The sequence below is a fragment of the Cucurbita maxima genome, unplaced genomic scaffold, assembly GCF_002738345.1.
Source record: "Cucurbita maxima cultivar Rimu unplaced genomic scaffold, Cmax_1.0 Cma_Scf00002, whole genome shotgun sequence".
NCBI classification, from domain to species: domain Eukaryota; kingdom Viridiplantae; phylum Streptophyta; class Magnoliopsida; order Cucurbitales; family Cucurbitaceae; genus Cucurbita; species Cucurbita maxima.
Window position 1 is genome coordinate 6,601,084 of NW_019272018.1, and position 17,210 is coordinate 6,618,293.

The 17,210-nt window shown below is 34.2% G+C and overlaps 4 protein-coding genes across 5 annotated transcripts; 2 read left to right on the forward strand and 2 right to left on the reverse strand.

The window, feature by feature from the left end:
- Nucleotides 1-1,573: 1,573 nt before the first annotated feature.
- Nucleotides 1,574-10,079, reverse strand: LOC111471509. Its single transcript, XM_023117218.1, has 4 exons — nucleotides 9,992-10,079; nucleotides 3,696-4,180; nucleotides 3,431-3,553; nucleotides 1,574-2,001 (listed from the first exon to the last, which is right to left on the reverse strand). Exons 2-4 carry the CDS (start codon nucleotides 3,988-3,990, stop codon nucleotides 1,844-1,846), a joined length of 576 nt encoding a protein of 191 aa, XP_022972986.1. The 5' UTR covers nucleotides 3,991-4,180; nucleotides 9,992-10,079; the 3' UTR covers nucleotides 1,574-1,843.
- LOC111471548 (dCTP pyrophosphatase 1-like) lies at nucleotides 9,241-10,621 on the forward strand. Of its 2 annotated transcripts, none has more exons than XM_023117278.1 (2): nucleotides 9,241-10,137; nucleotides 10,254-10,621. In XM_023117278.1, the coding sequence occupies exons 1-2, from the start codon at nucleotides 9,970-9,972 to the stop codon at nucleotides 10,491-10,493; spliced, it is 408 nt and encodes a 135-aa protein (XP_022973046.1). In that variant the 5' UTR covers nucleotides 9,241-9,969; the 3' UTR covers nucleotides 10,494-10,621. The 2 variants fall into 2 exon arrangements, with proteins under 2 accessions (XP_022973046.1, XP_022973054.1); XM_023117286.1 differs by having other exon boundaries at nucleotides 9,250-10,107.
- A 1,463-nt stretch (nucleotides 10,622-12,084) lies between these two features.
- On the forward strand, nucleotides 12,085-13,800 carry LOC111497411 (pentatricopeptide repeat-containing protein At4g21065-like). The gene has a single exon (XM_023148200.1). It carries the CDS (start codon nucleotides 12,085-12,087, stop codon nucleotides 13,798-13,800), a length of 1,716 nt encoding a protein of 571 aa, XP_023003968.1.
- Nucleotides 13,801-13,924: 124 nt separating this feature from the next.
- On the reverse strand, nucleotides 13,925-16,106 carry LOC111471357 (transcription factor UNE10-like). The gene is made up of 6 exons (XM_023117076.1): nucleotides 15,940-16,106; nucleotides 15,547-15,835; nucleotides 15,266-15,355; nucleotides 15,126-15,191; nucleotides 14,522-14,860; nucleotides 13,925-14,201 (listed from the first exon to the last, which is right to left on the reverse strand). Exons 1-6 carry the CDS (start codon nucleotides 15,978-15,980, stop codon nucleotides 14,091-14,093), a joined length of 936 nt encoding a protein of 311 aa, XP_022972844.1. The 5' UTR covers nucleotides 15,981-16,106; the 3' UTR covers nucleotides 13,925-14,090.
- Nucleotides 16,107-17,210: the final 1,104 nt, after the last annotated feature.

The window sequence follows — 17,210 nt, forward strand, 5'->3', positions numbered from 1 at the left end:
AAACTTTTAAATTATAAAAATATCTTAATCAATTTTTACATATTTTTAATTTACAAAAATAATAATAATAACAATAATTAAAATAGAATCTATTTTTGATTTTATTATATAATGATTAAGCTCGAGACTAAATAAGTAATTTAATCTATAATAATTAAAGAAAGTAATTCCAACCATATATACGTTAACATCGACCATCTTTAATATTACTTTATCATTCAAGTTGTTGGCTTCACATTCAAGTCATTTAAGCTCTTAAATATTGTCCATTTAGTTCATTTTTGTTTCCATTAAAAAAAATCTAATTTGCAATAAATAAAATGGATCACTTGAGCCCAGATTTTCCCTAAATTATTTTATTTTAAATGCAATATTCATCCAAAAATTAAAAATAAAAAAAGCATTTCAAATCAATAAGAAAAATAAAATAAAATAGAATTATATATATATATTTTTTGTTATTCTTTTAATTAAATCCAACCCATCTTATATAATATTTGACTTTCCAAGGTTTATTAAATTAAATTATTATTTTTATTTTAGGTACTACATATAAAATAAATAAATAAATAAAAATGTAGGTGGAATAAGAAAAATCAACTATTGAGGGAGTCCTTATTGTAGGGATAATAATTAAATGCATAGAATTGGTTGCATGTTCAAACATAGTGTTTATTTCATGAAATGAGCCCCTAGATGTGTTCATTGACATTCATTTTATTATTATTTTTTAAATATTTTTATAACTAAAATTATATATATATATAAGTCATCTCCAAAATAAATAAATAATTAAAATATTCAACCATATTATAAAAGACAACCTTGAAAATTTGTAAATATCCCAAGTGACTTTATACAAAATAATAAATAAAAATTATACTTGAATAGTTCATGTTTATTTGGTCGGCCGACTATTTAAATTTGTATTAGAAAATTTATTATTATTATTTGGTTTTTAAAAATTAATTTTATAAATATATTTTTTATTTTTTGAATTGAGGTAAGAATTGAAATATTTTAGTCATCAAATTATTTTAAAAAAAATCATTTTAGACATAATAACATACTTTTATTTAATATTTACTCATCCGATACCATTTTATAAACAATATGCAGTAATTATTTTGTTTAATTCAAGAATTGAAAATAAATATTTTAAGACTTCTAAAGCCGAAAGTTGTGAATTATGATATATTTCTTAAAAAAAGTTAAAACAAAAAGAAAAAGTCAGTGACATCTCCTTTTCAATTATCTTTATCGGCAATTCATATTGTTCACTTTAAATTTAAGCTCAAACCGTTTTAGGATGAGATGAGAGGGAGGTCCATTTTTGTGTGGCTATCAAATTGTTGGCAGATCGTTTCGTTTATCATTTGAGAGATAAGGTGTACCCTCCATTTTACAGCTCTTCAAACCTTAAGAACTTAATTCAGGAAGATGTGTGAATAAACATGTATACGACAATAACATGTAAATAGAATAACGGTTCACGATAGATATTCAATTAAAAAAAGCTTGGACAGCAACTAACATAATATATCCTGCAAAGTTGTAGGGCTGTAACAAAACATTAATACAATTTAAGTACTAACATAAACAGTTTAAGAATATATGGACCAGAATGGAGAGCACAAAAATCAAATATATTGTAATCTAGTTGATTTAAAAACTTCTACACACTCAAAATTTAACAATTTCTTAAACTGAGATCGGTGTGATATTCATTCACATTGATCTAATCAAGTAATGGAGGTCCCCAACATTATTTGTATCAAGTGTATTAAATTATAGATCTACACCAAATGGGGCAAACATGCTTTGGGTTCAAGTCTTCTTTTTGTTACGAAGAATCTTCGTTATATGGCAACTTGCAAGGGGCCAAGCGGTCTTTGGATTTATATTGGCCGAGCATTTCAGAAACTGTTCTGCAACGACACTGGTTTCCTGGCCGGATTACATCTCCATAAACAGCCATTTCAATTATGTCAAGCTCCTTATCTGCAACAAAACATGCAGCCCAAATACATCATATAAGGATGTAAGAGAAAGAGGAGAGGGGAAAAGAAAAGAAAAGAAAACAAACTCAATATTGGATGTTATCAATTGTTCTAGGGAAATCTAAAATCTTAATCACCATGGGACATCCTAGTGGTAATTGAATAAGGGTCAAGTGAAAATGAGTTTGATTCATGGTAGTCAATTCCACATTCAACGAGTTTTTCTGGTAAGCAAATATAGTAAATCAAGAGAGTGTCGCATAAGGTTATTCGATATGCATGAATGTTAGTCTTATTGAATCCAAGTTCCCAAGTTGAATATGGAAAGGGACAATGAACTAAGAGGTAAAATCCATGTCGTCCTCAAAAAATTCCTCCCCAGAATGGATTATTTCAGCTTTAGGTATTGATCAAGATTCATAGAACCTGCTCTATTCCACATATGCACAACAATGAATATCTCTACAAAAAGTTCATAAGATATTTCATATTCTGGGTGGGTGCACAGCATGATTTGAATTCATAACTTCAACAAGGGGAATGCAATCTATGTAGGTTCTTCATTTGTGTTTCAATGACCAAAAGTACAAGCATTCTTTTGTTTGAACATAAACTAACATCAGCAATGATAGCTAATATGAAACAGGACAGCATATACAATTGCTAAAGCAATTGAAACTTCACTTTCTAGCACTTTCCTGAAAATGTAATGATGTTTCCGGATCACTTCCCCCGAAATGCCACAAAGTACCGTCAAAAGATAAGGAAAGCAAAACAACCAATCAATAGTGTCATGGGACGGCCGAATTTATGCTTCATAGAAATTACAAATTTTGAGCGAGCATATGATTCCGTAAAAGCAGATAAAAATATAGACTTTATAGAAATTACAAATATGATCAACCATATGATTCCATGAAATCCGATAAAATTATAGCCTTTATAGAAATTACAAATTTTGAGCGACCATATGATTCCGTAAAAGCTGATAAAATTATATAGCTATACATGTGGGGCAGCTAGGAGAAAAGTAAGTTGATGATAGTAGCTATATTCGAACCGGAGAGAAATCAAGACCAAACCAACAAAAAGGTGAATTAAATAGTTATTCCAAACCGATGTTTCACTCGTCGCTTTAACAAGCATGAATTTGATAAGCTCTAACTTGGAATAGTACAAAGGGATAGTTTATGGAAACCTAAATTGTTTAATCTGGATTTACGATCTATAACAGTGAGATTTCACAAGTTTGATTTCGTTCAACTTAGTATGAGTAGCTCAAGGACTAGCAACAGGATCTTTAAGATATGGAAATTCAGACATCATACGCAAGTTCAATTTTTTAGTCTCGAACCCTAGCAAGTGTTAAAAGACTAAACAGAAAGCATGGACTTCAATAGACAGGGAATGGGGGCAGAATGAAAAAGTACCGGTAAACTTGACATCACATGAATAGCCTTTCAACTGAGACGTATCAACATCGTCTTTATCCGACTTGAATCTGTTTACTCTCGTCTGAAGAATCTGGCAATTATCCGCCGTGGATTCGCCGCCTGCGAATTTCATGACAACCAAAGCTAAGCCATAAATTTACGGCAATCCACAACGGAAAAGCAACAGCAACAGCGAAATTTCCCATATCGAACTCAGAAACCATTAACCGGCTAGAGGCGAAGAGAAGCAAATCAAATTTACCTTTTGAGAAGGGGACTATGTGATCATACTCGAAGCAGAGGCATCCCTGGCAGTTGCAGAAGCGCTTGCAGACGACATTACCAGCGGCGTCCTTACGCCACCGCTCGGGATGTCGTCCAGGGACAGTATCGGCCTTGGCCCAACAAATGGCTTTCGCTTTTGTGTCGAAAAATCTAGGCCGTTCGTTCCCATTTCCGGAGCCACTCTGTCTAGGTCCGCCGCGGGAACGAGTCGGTGACGGCGAGCTGGAAGTAGCTTCCATGGGAGTTTCGACGCCGTCCGGCGGATCGGACATGTAGAAGCCGGAAATGGGGAAACTGAAGACGTGCGATCATTTCCTGCTCATTAAATTGTCCAAAACGCCGATGGCGATTTTCCCTTCTTAACCGAGCCCAATATCGGACGGCCCACCGCCCACGAGAATAAATTTGAATGGGCTGGGCCGGACACAACAGGCCTGTTGAATTTGGGCCGAAGAGAGCATCCTGGGAAATTCCGTGGATGAGCAGAAAATTACATAAATTGCTACGAAAATGAGGCAAGTTGTGAAAAATGTAAAAATAAAATAAAATAAAAGTAGAGTATTGCAAAAATATTTATTGTTTGTTAAATTTTCCAAATTGTATCAAGTCTTCTCTTACATATTTGCCTCTTGTATACATAACGTTAGTAAATTATCTTCTAATTCCAAGTTATAAATTTCTTCCTAAACAATATAAAATCTAAATAAATATCTTTTTCTATCAATTATCTCAACAAAATTGAACTTTTCAGCCTCGTTCACATTTTAGCTACATTTTTATAGATTAATTTCCAAATCCAAAAAATAAACGAATTAGGTTAAATTGGGGTCATACGAACCGAGAGCATGTTTGGCTTGTGTCCCATACATAACAGGCTAACCCTAGGGTTCATCTCGGCCTCAAGAAACTTGAGCTTCCACCCTAGTTTTTCTTGTCTCTTTTATTTGGTAGATTCACTCTCTTAGCTCATGTTGGGCTCTTTGCCTCTTAGTCTTCCATGTTTTTGTATCCAATTTTACCTATAACATTAGCCTCACTCCTTAGTTAAGATTTGTGATTTGACTTGACTACCATGCATGGAACTCAACTAAATGCATGATACCATTCTCGAAACACTTTTATTAACTTGATTATTTTTCCTTAATATTATTCTTCAGATGAAAATCAATTTATTGGGAGTTAATTTTAATGCTTCGAAATAGTATTCAAATTTTCTCAAGGATTATCATCAATTCATCACATGAATCACGAGGATATTCTTTGGAGGGATAAGATTTTCCTTTGAGTTCATGAACTCATCACATGAATCACGAGGATAACCTTCGGGAGGGGTACGATTTTCCTTTGGGTTCATGAACTCATCACATGAATCACGAGGATATCCCTTGGAACAATTTATAGAAGAATGTTACCTGATGGAAAGAAAGTAGCAAAGAAGAAGCGCCTAATAAGAGGAAATGAAGGTGAGAGAGTTCCAAGCTCAAATGTAGATTCTTACTAGAAATGACTTCCATTGGTCGCACCTGAACCTTGTTCAACTTTACAGATGGTGTCTTGATGGATCAAAGAGGATTTTGGTAGATGAGTACTGTAAGGAGGAACTTGGGAGGATCCCAAACTGGACCAGTCAGATTAAACTGGCAGCAACACATTGATCTTGCAATTGATGTGGCACGAGCACTGGTCTTTCCTCACCATGAATGTTTCCCTTTTGTTCTACATCATGATGTTAAGGCCAGTAATATTCTGCTCGATAAAGATAGTCAGGATGGGTGAAAGACTTGGGCTTGACTAGAATTATAGATATGGTAGACAGCCATGTGAGTACCATGCTGGCTGAAACCATTGGTTATGTAGCAGCCGAGTATGGACAAACATGAAAAGCTACAATAAAAGGCAATGTGTATAGTTTTGAAGTTTTTCCAATGAAACATGTTGTAGCAAGACGAGCACTCGATGAAGGGGAAGAGTGTCTAGTCGAACGCACCAAAAGGGTGATGGGAAAAGGAAGACAAGGGTTGAGAAGGGAATGGTACCAATTGCAGTTTTGAGATCAGGCCTCGTTGAGGAGGTCGATGAGATGTGTGAACTTCTCAAGATCCGGGTGAAGTGCACTAAGCACCACCAGCAAGGCCAAATGAAGTTCTAGCTATGTTGATCAACATAACAGGCATAAGAGGAGATGAAATTAGCTATAGCTTCTCCTCTCCATCCTTGTGATGAAGATTGTGGTTGAAGAAATGTGCATAACCTAAAAGCTGTTCATACTTTGATAGACATAAGATATGGATACCTACACTCTTTAATTTATTGCCAATCATCTTGTAAACAAAAGCATTCATCATTTACAAAATGTCCATAAAAAGACAAAAGGTTTCCTTACCTATGCAAACACATATTATAACATACTAAAAAACTTTAGAAGTAATTTGCCACATCAAGATAGTAGATATACAAGTATGTATACGTAAATTCTTGTTCTTAGATCAAAATGATGAAAAATGATCTTTTTCAAGTTAGAAATGACGATACACTTATAAATCAGACAACCGCAAGTCTCTTATAGTGGTGAACTTTCGTTCATACACTTACCATAAGGTTTTGGCATCAATTCTTGATAGATTATAGTAAGTGTGAAAAGAAGTATTATATATATTTAAAAAATATTCAAACTTTCAAAAGTGAATATTGATACTTACAAAAGTGAATATTGATACACTTAACTTTTTTAAAAAATAAGTTATTACCGTGAATATATAAACAAAAACCAATTATCTATACTTCATAAACCACCTCTCTCCTTGATTTCTTCTCTCTCCGCCTCAAACTATGACCAAACAATTCCTCATTTTTTTTTTCTCACTTCTTTAATACACTTTATTCCTTGATATTTTTGAGACAAAAGTGAAAAATTTAAGAATATTGTTATTAATTTAGCCTTAGATTATTTAGTCTTATAGAGAATATATTTTGTTTATTAAAGACCGAGTGGGAACTATGTAAATCAAATATGTGAATCATTGCCACCTTGAATCCTAATTGAGATGTGACTAAAAAGAAAAGGAAAAAGAAAAAAAAAATTATCCTAAAGTTGAAAAAAGAAACTAAAAAACATAAAAAGATCACTTGTTATGGAATGGAATAATGCAAGGACAACCTTTTTTCTTTTTCTTTTTCCTCACTCATCATTCGTTAATTTCAACCTTCTTAGTTTGAAATTTAATATTTACAATTATACATATTACGTAACAAAATAACACAACCCTCAATTTGAAAATTGAAGAGAGTTCCTCTAATCTATATAATCTATATAATCTATATAACATAAATCACAAACAAACTCCTAAAATTTATAAAGTTGAGTAATAAGATACGAGAAGTCACAGAAGAATAAAAGTAAAGCAAGACATTGAAAAGGTTAAAAAAGGAAAAAAAAAAATCAAAAGTAAATTAATTAATTAATTAAAAAAATTACCCATAAAACTTAAACTTGTAATTTAAAAAATACTTATAAATTTTTAAAAGTTTCAATAATACATAAAACTTTCTAAAATGTCTCAAAAACACCCTTGCCATTAATTTTGGATGGAGACCATTAGTGTTATGTTTAAAAAGTACATTTGAACTTTCAATAGTGTTTCAAAAATACTTGGAAACTTTAAAAAGTTTAATTAATACCCTTCAACTATTTAAAAAAGTTAAAAAATATCCTTATTTTATGTTTGAAAAATACTCATAAAATTTAATGACAACATTCACACCTTCAACCTTTATAAACATATTCAATTTTTTTTTTACCGTCAATATATAAACAAAAATCGTCTATAGACACCTCATAGATTATTTCCTTTTTAATGTTACTTTTGAAAGTTTATTAATATTTTGAAACATGATACTAACAATAAGATTTTTTTTGAAGTTTTTAAAAAAATTTAAAGGTGTTTTTTAAGTTTTTTTTTAGTTTAAGGGTATTAATAAAACTTTTGAAAACTCAAGAATATTTTTAAACATTTTTTAAAGTTAAAAGAGTATTTTTAAAAAAAAATTTAAACTTCAAAAATATTTTTGAAACAAAAGTATTAAAGATTTTCATCCCAACTAAAACTAACTTGTACTTTCAGTTTATTTATTTATTTTTATTTTTTTAAATTTAAAAGTATGATTGAAACTATTAAAAATTTATGGGTCTTTTTGAGACAAAGTGCTACTTGAAGGGTATGTTTATTAATTTAGCCGTAATTAATCTAGATGTATCATTTTTATTTATTTGTACAATTTGTCATCTTTTTTCAGGAGGAAAGAGATGTCTATTGCAAAAAGAAACTTTTATAGCAATTGGCAAGTAATAATTAAGATAGGCAAATAAAATTTTATGAACATTGCTTGCTGTTTCCTTAATTGGATGTGGCCTAAGCTAGAGAGGGAAGGAGATTAGGAAGATAAAGAGTGATTAAAGGGAAAAAAATCAAGAAATAAAGTGTTTGGTGCAACTAATTTTCAATCAAAAGAACCACAGCTCTAGAAGCAATAATTGGTTGCTCATTTTCATACACACAATCTGTACCATTTTCCTCTCAACTTTCCTTTTCTCCATTGCAATCATCAACCATTTAACTCTGTTCTCTACAATGTTTTTGCCTTTTTCTTTTCCTTTCTTTTATAATTTTCTTAAAAGCAACTTTTGAAGTTGAGTAATCCAAACCAGATACTTTACATCAAGCTATTTGAATAGTTTTCATGGCCTAGGGGCAACCCTTAGCTCGTAAGCAGCTTAGTTTCTACTTCATGAGGTGAACAGAAATCCCCCACCTTCTTCTCCTTCCATAATTTTCCTATTCTCTTTGATAGACTTATACTTGTGAGACTATCATAGTCTAACCAATAGTTTGCTATACCACCATATCCCTTTATTTATGAATCAAGAACCATAAAAAGTATCAAAATCTAGAACCATAAAAAGTATCAAATAAGTCTCTAGACTTTCAACTTAGTGTCTAATACACTATTGAACTCTCAATTTTATTTCCAATAGACCTCGTTAACTATTCTTAAATTCATAAGATTTATAAAACATAAATCTTCATATAACATAAAATTAAAGATCGGAAACATACTAAACGACGAAATTAAAATCTTAAGGACCAAACAGAAGTTTAGGAACTTTTAAAATTCAATGTATTTAGAAACTTGTTAAACACTAAGAAACTAATAGGACTTTTAGAACTTTTCAAGAGTAAGCTCTATCGTGAATTAATTTATTATCCAACTTTTGAAACTCCTAGTTTCTTTTGACCAGAAAAAAAATAAAAAGAAGTAGAAGGAATGGCTGGGGAGATAGAGGATGCTGAAAAGAAAGAAAAGAATGGGCGTTTAGGTGCTGGAAAAAGGGCAAATGGAACAAGATTTGTCATAAATTTCCCCAACTTCCATCGCAATTTCCGGGATTTGTATAACGTGCCTACGCCCTCAGTTTCTCTCCCTCCGCCCTTCACAACAATACCTTTTTCTGTCTTGATTATTGATGAAGTTGAGAAAACTGGGCTATAAATTTTTTATGAAAAACTAAACTAATGTTGAATCATAGGGGTGGAAAAGAACTACCCCTCGAACTCATTTCTCATTTATTCACAAAAATTATATAAAATAAGAAACAAGAAGTGGAATCGTTATCTAAAGAGTCTTCAGAGTTTAAAAGTGTTATGAAAGCTACCTCAAACACTTGGCCAAAAACACTATTCTACAGGTGCCTTTTCAGCTATAAAAGTTATCTTTTACTGTCTTGATTTTGAGAAGAAAAAGCAGCTTTAGCTCGACAAAAAGACATACTTAGCCCACCCGGTTAAAAGTACTCTCAAATATAGCTTAAAGAACCTAAACTAATATAGTACAAACATATAATTGGAGGAGGAACAAGGGTCCAAAAGTCGCACAAGCTTCAAATTCAAAATGTTGAAAGAAGTTGAGGTATAGAGAAGTGGAGAGACATGGCAAGGCATGAGGTGTAGCAGCAGATAGGTGATTTGAAGCCATGAATGGAAAGATGGAGACAAGCTTGCCCACACTTCACATGCCTTAATTACTGTTTTATCTTTTTATCAAACACCTCAAGTGCACATCCCACTATCATCATCAAATTCTTCCCTATCTCTCCTCTCTCTCTGCCCTAAACTGACTTCTATAAATTTACCGCCCAACCGAACACAGAATGTCACAACCACAAGCAGAGAAAAACAGATCACAGAGAGAAAGAAATGGAGAGTCGTTCTTACGAACCTGAGAAAACCGCCAAAGACGTCTCACTGCATGAACTCAAGGACAGGCTCGCAGAGTTCGCTCAAGTGCGAGGATGGGAACAATACCACAGCCCTAGAAACCTGCTCCTAGCACTTGTAATTAATCAAACAAAAAACACATTGAAGTTAACATCTCAATCTCCAATTTCGACCTAAAAACAAACAAAATCAGTACATATACTAGGAATAATCTGAATCTTACATGTTGTTCTTATCGTTGATAGAATTGCAATTCCTTGCAGGTTGGCGAAGTCGGAGAGCTATCGGAGATATTCCAGTGGAAGGGAGAGGTGGAAAGGGGGCTGCCGAACTGGAGCGCGGCGGAAAGAGAGCATTTGGAAGAAGAGCTATCCGATGTGTTGCTCTATTTGGTGCGTCTGGCCGATGTGTGTGAGCTTGATCTCGGCCATGCCGCGCTCTCCAAGATCGTAAAAAATGCGAACAAGTATCCTGTAGCCGCTTCCGCTCGCGCGCTGCCATAAACTTCGCGCCTTCACTTCGATCCTTTCTCTGCTTAGTAATTTTGGAAGTCCGGAAAGAGTTTAAATTTTGTATTTTCAATAATTTTTGCTTCTTAATTTGTCCTTTAATAAATTTTAAATGTTTGGTATTTAGAACTTTTAATTTGATTTTTAATTACTCCCTCAAATTTAAAAATAATTTCAAATTCAGCTGAATATAAAAAATAAAAAAACAAAAAGTAAATAAGTTCTAAATTTAATATATATATTTTGACTTAATATATCATTTTTAAAGCTTTAATGACTAATTCTTTTAGGTTCAACGCATTCATAAATTTCAACCTCTACCGTTCATGTTCCCACAATATGGTCAAATATGGTCTATGGTCTATGTCCTCTTGACCTCAACTCCAACCGCAACCAATGGAGGATTTTACGACCGTCTTCATCAACAATTTAATTGATAATATTTATTTGGATAGTTCATGTTCTAAGAGTGGGGTTAGATGTCCTAAGAGTGGAGAGGGTTCTACAGTGGTCTTTAATGTTTCAATAGCAATAATCTAATTGATAATATTAATCTTGATAGTTCATGTTCCACAAGTAGTTAGACATTTCTGAAGTCCATTTCCACCGCACCACAACTCAACCCACTACCAAAATAGAGGGTTCTACAACAGTCAGACATTGTTGTAGTCCATGTCCTCCACACCTCAGCTCCAACCACAACTAACACAAATGGTTCTACAATGGTCTTTAACGTCTCATCAACAACAATCTAATCGAAATATTAATGTGGATAATTCATGTTCCGACACAGTAGTCAAACGTTGTCGTAACTCACACCCTCCACACCTCAGTTCCAATCACAACCAACTTAGAGGATTCTATAGTGATTTTCGACGTCTCAACAACAACAATCTATTTGAATACCCAAAAGTAAATTACACTTCACGCTCCAAATTTGATAGAATTAAATCAAGTCATACATAAACAATCGGTTCGAGAAAGGCACCAAGGAATCATTTTTTATGGAATGATTTTTCATATTCTCGAAAGCAATCATTTTTCCCCTTCATTTATTATGGAATAATAATATTTTAAAAATATGTAAAATACCGTATTATAAAATTAATGGGTCGAATAATAATTATAAAATTTATATGATGTCATTTTAAGTATCTAAGCATTATCATATATTAAGTGATATTTTTTTTTTGTCAAATTAGATAAAAAAATAACCTTGATTACTTTAGATAATTGAAATTAGATATATTAAAATAAAGTTAATTAAAATATAAAGTCTTGGAGAGTAAAAATAGTAGTTAAAATTAAAGATTAATTCTAATGGCTGCGGCTGCTTGCAGACCCTCTCCACCGCCGGCCCGCCGGCTTCAAATGTTGAAACCAACAGGGAACTGCATAATTTGAACTATGAACTGGAAACTATAATCCAGACTGTCTTTAACTGAAGATGAAAATGGATCTCAGGCTTCTGCCTTTCTCATTTCTTTTGATTCGAAGGGCTCGGCTCCAAGATAATTGTACGATCTCGAACTTGGATTTTTTAGCGAACCAATCACAAATATCGAGATTTGTGCATACCCGGGTGATGAATCTTCCGTCTCAGGGCGGTATTGAGAGAAAGATTCCTGATTGCCTGGATGCCCTCCGCAAGGAAGGCAATGACATGCGGAGCGACGGATATTTCCTCATGAAACTCATTGAGGACTCTGTTTCGAATAATGGGTTTGAATCTATTGCTCTTATTTTCTCTAAGTTTCGTGGTTCTATTAATTCTCAGATTTGTAACTCGATGATCAGGGGTTATTTGGATTTGAATGAGCATTTGAATTCACTTATCATTTTTGCTCACATGCATAAATTTAGCATTCTGCCTGATTCTTCTACTTTCCCGGCCGTTCTTAAAGCGACTGCACAGCTATGTGATATTAAACTTGGAAAAATGATACATGGTGCTGTTGTTCAAATGGGTTTCATTCGTGATGTCTACACAAGCACGGCTCTAGTGCACATGTATTGTTCTTGTCTGTCTATTTCCGATGCATCTCAGCTGTTCGACGAAATGCCTGAAAGAAATTCAGTTACTTGGAATGCGCTGATTACTGGTTATACACATAATAGGAAATTTAAGGAAGCTATCAATGCTTTCCGAGGGATGCTGGCAGCTGGGGCTGAACCGAGCGAGAGAACCATGGTGGTAGTTCTATCTGCTTGTTCTCATTTGGGAGCTTTGAATCAGGGTAAGTGGATCCATGATTTTATTTATCAGAATAAGTTGAGACTGAACGTGTTTGTAGGAACAGCACTTATTGATATGTATGCTAAATGTGGGGTTGTTGAGGAGGCAGAGAAGGTCTTCGAAGAAATTAGAGACAAGAACGTTTATACATGGAATGTCTTGATTTCTGGATATGGCATGAATGGCCAAGGCAATGCTGCTTTGCAGGCTTTTTCTAGGATGTTGATGGAAAATTTCAAACCAGATGCGGTTACCTTTCTAGGTCTCTTGTGTGCATGTTGTCACCAAGGTCTGGTCACAGAAGGGCGTCGACAATTCATAAGCATGAAACAACAGTTCGGACTGCAACCGAAGATCGAGCATTATGGGTGTATGGTTGACCTACTTGGTCGAGCAGGATTGTTAGAGGAAGCTCTAGAGTTAATCGAATCCATGAGCATGGAGCCCGACCCTATCATTTGGAGGGCTCTGCTTTGTGCTTGCCGAGTCCATGGGAATACGAAAATGGGTGAATATACTATCAGGAGACTTATTGAGTTAGAACCAAACAATGGGGAGAATTATGTCTTGCTATCAAATCTATACTCGAGGGAACGTCGGTGGATCGAAGTAGGAAAGTTGCGAGGAATGATGAGTCTCAGGGGGATTGAAAAAGTCCCTGGTTGCAGTTCAATTGAAATAAACAATGCAGTTTATGAGTTTACTGCATCAAATGACAGAAAACTAGAATTCAGTGCAATATATAAGCAGTTGGATAATGTGATGAAGAAACTGAAAGAGAATGGTTACGTTACAGGCACTGACATGTCTTTGTTTGATATTGAGAAAGAAGAGAAAGAGCACTCTGTGATGTACCATAGCGAGAAACTTGCTTTAGCATTTGGTCTCTTAAACTCTCCTTTAGATTGCACCCTAAGGATAGTGAAAAATCTGAGAATTTGCTCGGATTGCCATGAGTTTTTCAAGGTCGTATCACTTGTCTATAAACGATATATTGTCGTTAGAGACCGAAATCGTTTCCACCATTTTTCTGAACGCGTTTGTTCTTGCCGAGACTACTGGTGAACATTGAATTTGTTAGAACGAACTCTTCGGCAGTGCTATCTCGAGCAGCAGCTCAGCAATATTGCTTGTTTTCGCATTATGTTCACTTATTTCTGGACTTGCCATATGCTCATTCATGGTATTCAAAAAATGCAGAACTTCTTAACATTAGAATATGTCATTTCCAACAACCAAAATCACTGGAGAAAGCTTGAACTTTTGGTTGAAACGAGACATATTTAGCTATTCAACTAAGACTATTTGTTCTTGGATTCAATTCAACCAATTGCTGAAGTTTTTTGTGGTTAGCTCTAATGCATATCTTCCTTGATTCCTTCAAATTTGCCTGCCTGCCGAGGTGTCTTGTTCACTTCTTGGCAATATAGTGTCACCATCTTACTGTAGAAATCCATATCCATTGACTGCAGCGACAAAAAATCAGCACTTGAGTACAAAAAACTGTAAGCTTTTGCATCTTGAATCTGTTCTTCAATGAATAGCTCTTTCAATATTTTTATTATATATAGTTGGTCCCTCATTCACTTTATTCATGTTAGGAGCTAGTGTAAGTAGAATGACTCAATATCGGTTTAGTCTGGCCTGACGACTCTTTAAGAAACTGAATCGCGAAAGTTGACTAAAACCAGCTATCTCAATTATTTTTCAGTTTGCATTCTACAAAATCGAACCCATTTGTGTGTATTACTCGATTAGTTCATCTTATGTTTGATGTTCGACTTACTTGTGCCAAGAAAGTACAGAAAGGATCGGTCGGAGGAACGAAAGCGCTGGTGGAAAGGTTAGATTTTGGCTTTGTTGTTGAGTTGATAGAAGGCAGTAGAAACGGAGGAGGAGGGAATGCAGCAGCACAAGGAAAGGAACTGGAGCTGGGAGCCTTTGAATCAGTGTTAAGTAGTCCCATATGAGCTGCAAGCAGTGACATTTGAAGCTGCTGCTGCTGTATTCCTAGAGGCGTGACCATCTGCGGCACAATTGATCTGATACTGTACATGAACTGAACTTGTGCTTGAAGTTGCTTCAAATATTGAATTGTGTCATCCAAAAGTGAAGCTCTATCCATCTGTGAAAGGAAAGACAACTCTTTTAGCTCTCTATTAACCATTTCATTGACGATTCGATACTAAAGAGATATTTACTTTACGAGTTAGATAAGCGTGACTCAAGTTTGAAACCGAGCCTACGTTCTATATAAGAATGCAATTGATTATCTTGGATTATAGATTTTCTAATCTCCACATACCTAAGCTTACTAAACTCTACACGAGTTTTCCGAGCACCCCGGAAAACAATGACAAAATAATTCATGATTCCAACCATTTTCTCACCTTACTCCCGTTTGGCACCAACTTTTGCAGATCTTTCATCTTCTGGTTTATTCGGTCTCTCCGTTTCTACAAACGAGAGAACGGTTAATTCAATCCTTGAGTAGCATGACAAGAAGTTAAGTTGGTTCAAAGTTTCTTACTCTATCAGACCGATTGTGATTAATAGCTGCTCGAGTTCGTCCGATTGAGCAGCTCCCATCTGCTTTCCCCTTCATATTATGATCATCCTCCTGATTCAAACAACAAATCAAACCGTAAGTGATGTCCGCTAAAACAAATCAAGGAATACTATTTCCATTGGAATAAGGCATTTTGGAGAAGCCCAAAGCAAAACCACAAAAGCTTAGATTCAAAGTGGCCGATATCAATACTATTGTGAAGAGTCATGTTTATCTAACAAAAACAACTTCGTAACAAAGACCTTGTGCATCACCGAGACATCATCTTGAGCTAAATCCTCAACAGAATCTTCGGTTTTGAAGCTCCCGTGAGATTCCATGGAAGTCCAACTCATCAAAGCTTCATTTTTGCAATCTGGGTTGGATCGTGTCCGTTTCCTTGACAATGAACTATGAACAATGGACTCGAGGGTATCATCAGATTGGCTCCAGGAGTGGTTGGTTGAAGGCGTTTGGAAAAGCACCTCCACATGGGCGTCCATGGCTGCTTCCTGGTCATCCCCTCTCGCACATGGCCGTTCATAGTTGGGCCTGAATTACAGGAATCCACCCCAAAAAACAACATTATGGATGGTGGGTTTGAAAGGCTTCACCTTAACTAAAAAAGTTATAATGAGTGATAATTGAGTGCTTACATGGGGTTCCAGTTTGGGAGTGTCCAGTGGCTCATGCTCATAGTATGCAGAAGAAGGTATAGGTTCCCAGGTGCAGGAATTGAGGGACAGCTCTTTCTTTATCTCTATCTCTATGTGTGTGTGAGGGTATGTGTATATAATGCGAGAGATTGGGGGTTGATAGAGATATCACAGTATGAAACCGAGATAGCTGAAACAGTTCTTTACTTATTTGGACCACTCTCCATCAACTTTTCAAACCCTTTCTTTCCCACAAGGGGTGTTTATTCTCCTAGCCCTAGTTACTGTAGCTAACACTGACCCTTTAATATATATATATATATATATATCTATTTTTTTCTCTTTAATTTTGATAGAATTAAACAACGAGCTTCAAAATTTTTATATAATATATACTTTAATTTGTTAAATGGTTAGACTAAAGTTTTTTTATTTTTTATTTTTATACGCTTCCTAGTAATTAATTAATGTCATCCAAATTACTATAGCTATAAGTTTGAAGACTTTTATAATGATAACTCAAACGAGCTAATATTAGAGATGTTTGATGGTCGAGACGAGAAAGCCTTCTATGTCTACGTTCCTATCACTTATTTCAATTTTCGTTATCGAGATTTTTTTTTCATTTATTTTCATGGTGATTGAAACGAGAATCGAATTCTTCAGTGAAATTTTTCTTCGTTATTTGATGAATAATTTTATTTTTAAATATCTTTTATATTAAAAAAATATAAAATATCATGATATATTTAATAATATTTCATAAGCAAAAATGTAATATAATATTCTATCAATAACCTACTACCCTAGTAAACCCTACGAGAACTCAAATAGTCAAAATAGGAGACGTGTCGTTATGAGTATAACTCAAATGAAAGATGTTACTTATTTCAGCTTCAATGGAGGTTCGATCTTCTAGCTCCTAACTCCTCTAATAAACACAATATAAAAATTGATCGTTCCCTAGACTTTTTGGTTGTATATTATCATAAATATTCAAGTCGGCACAACTAACTATCTCATTTCTATTTTCACCCACACATGAAATAAATAATTAAGTCAAGTATATTTCTAGTTTCGACTCCTAAAAGGGACCATTTTAATTGTCTCAAATAAATGACATGATTTGTCTTAATCTAGAATTTACTCTAAAGATGTGTTTATACCATAATATTTGGTCCATGTCGGTGTCTTTTAGTTGACTAAATGAAGCCCAATTGAGAGACGCAAAATCGAAACGTCAATATTATCTAGTGATATAGTAACAAAAT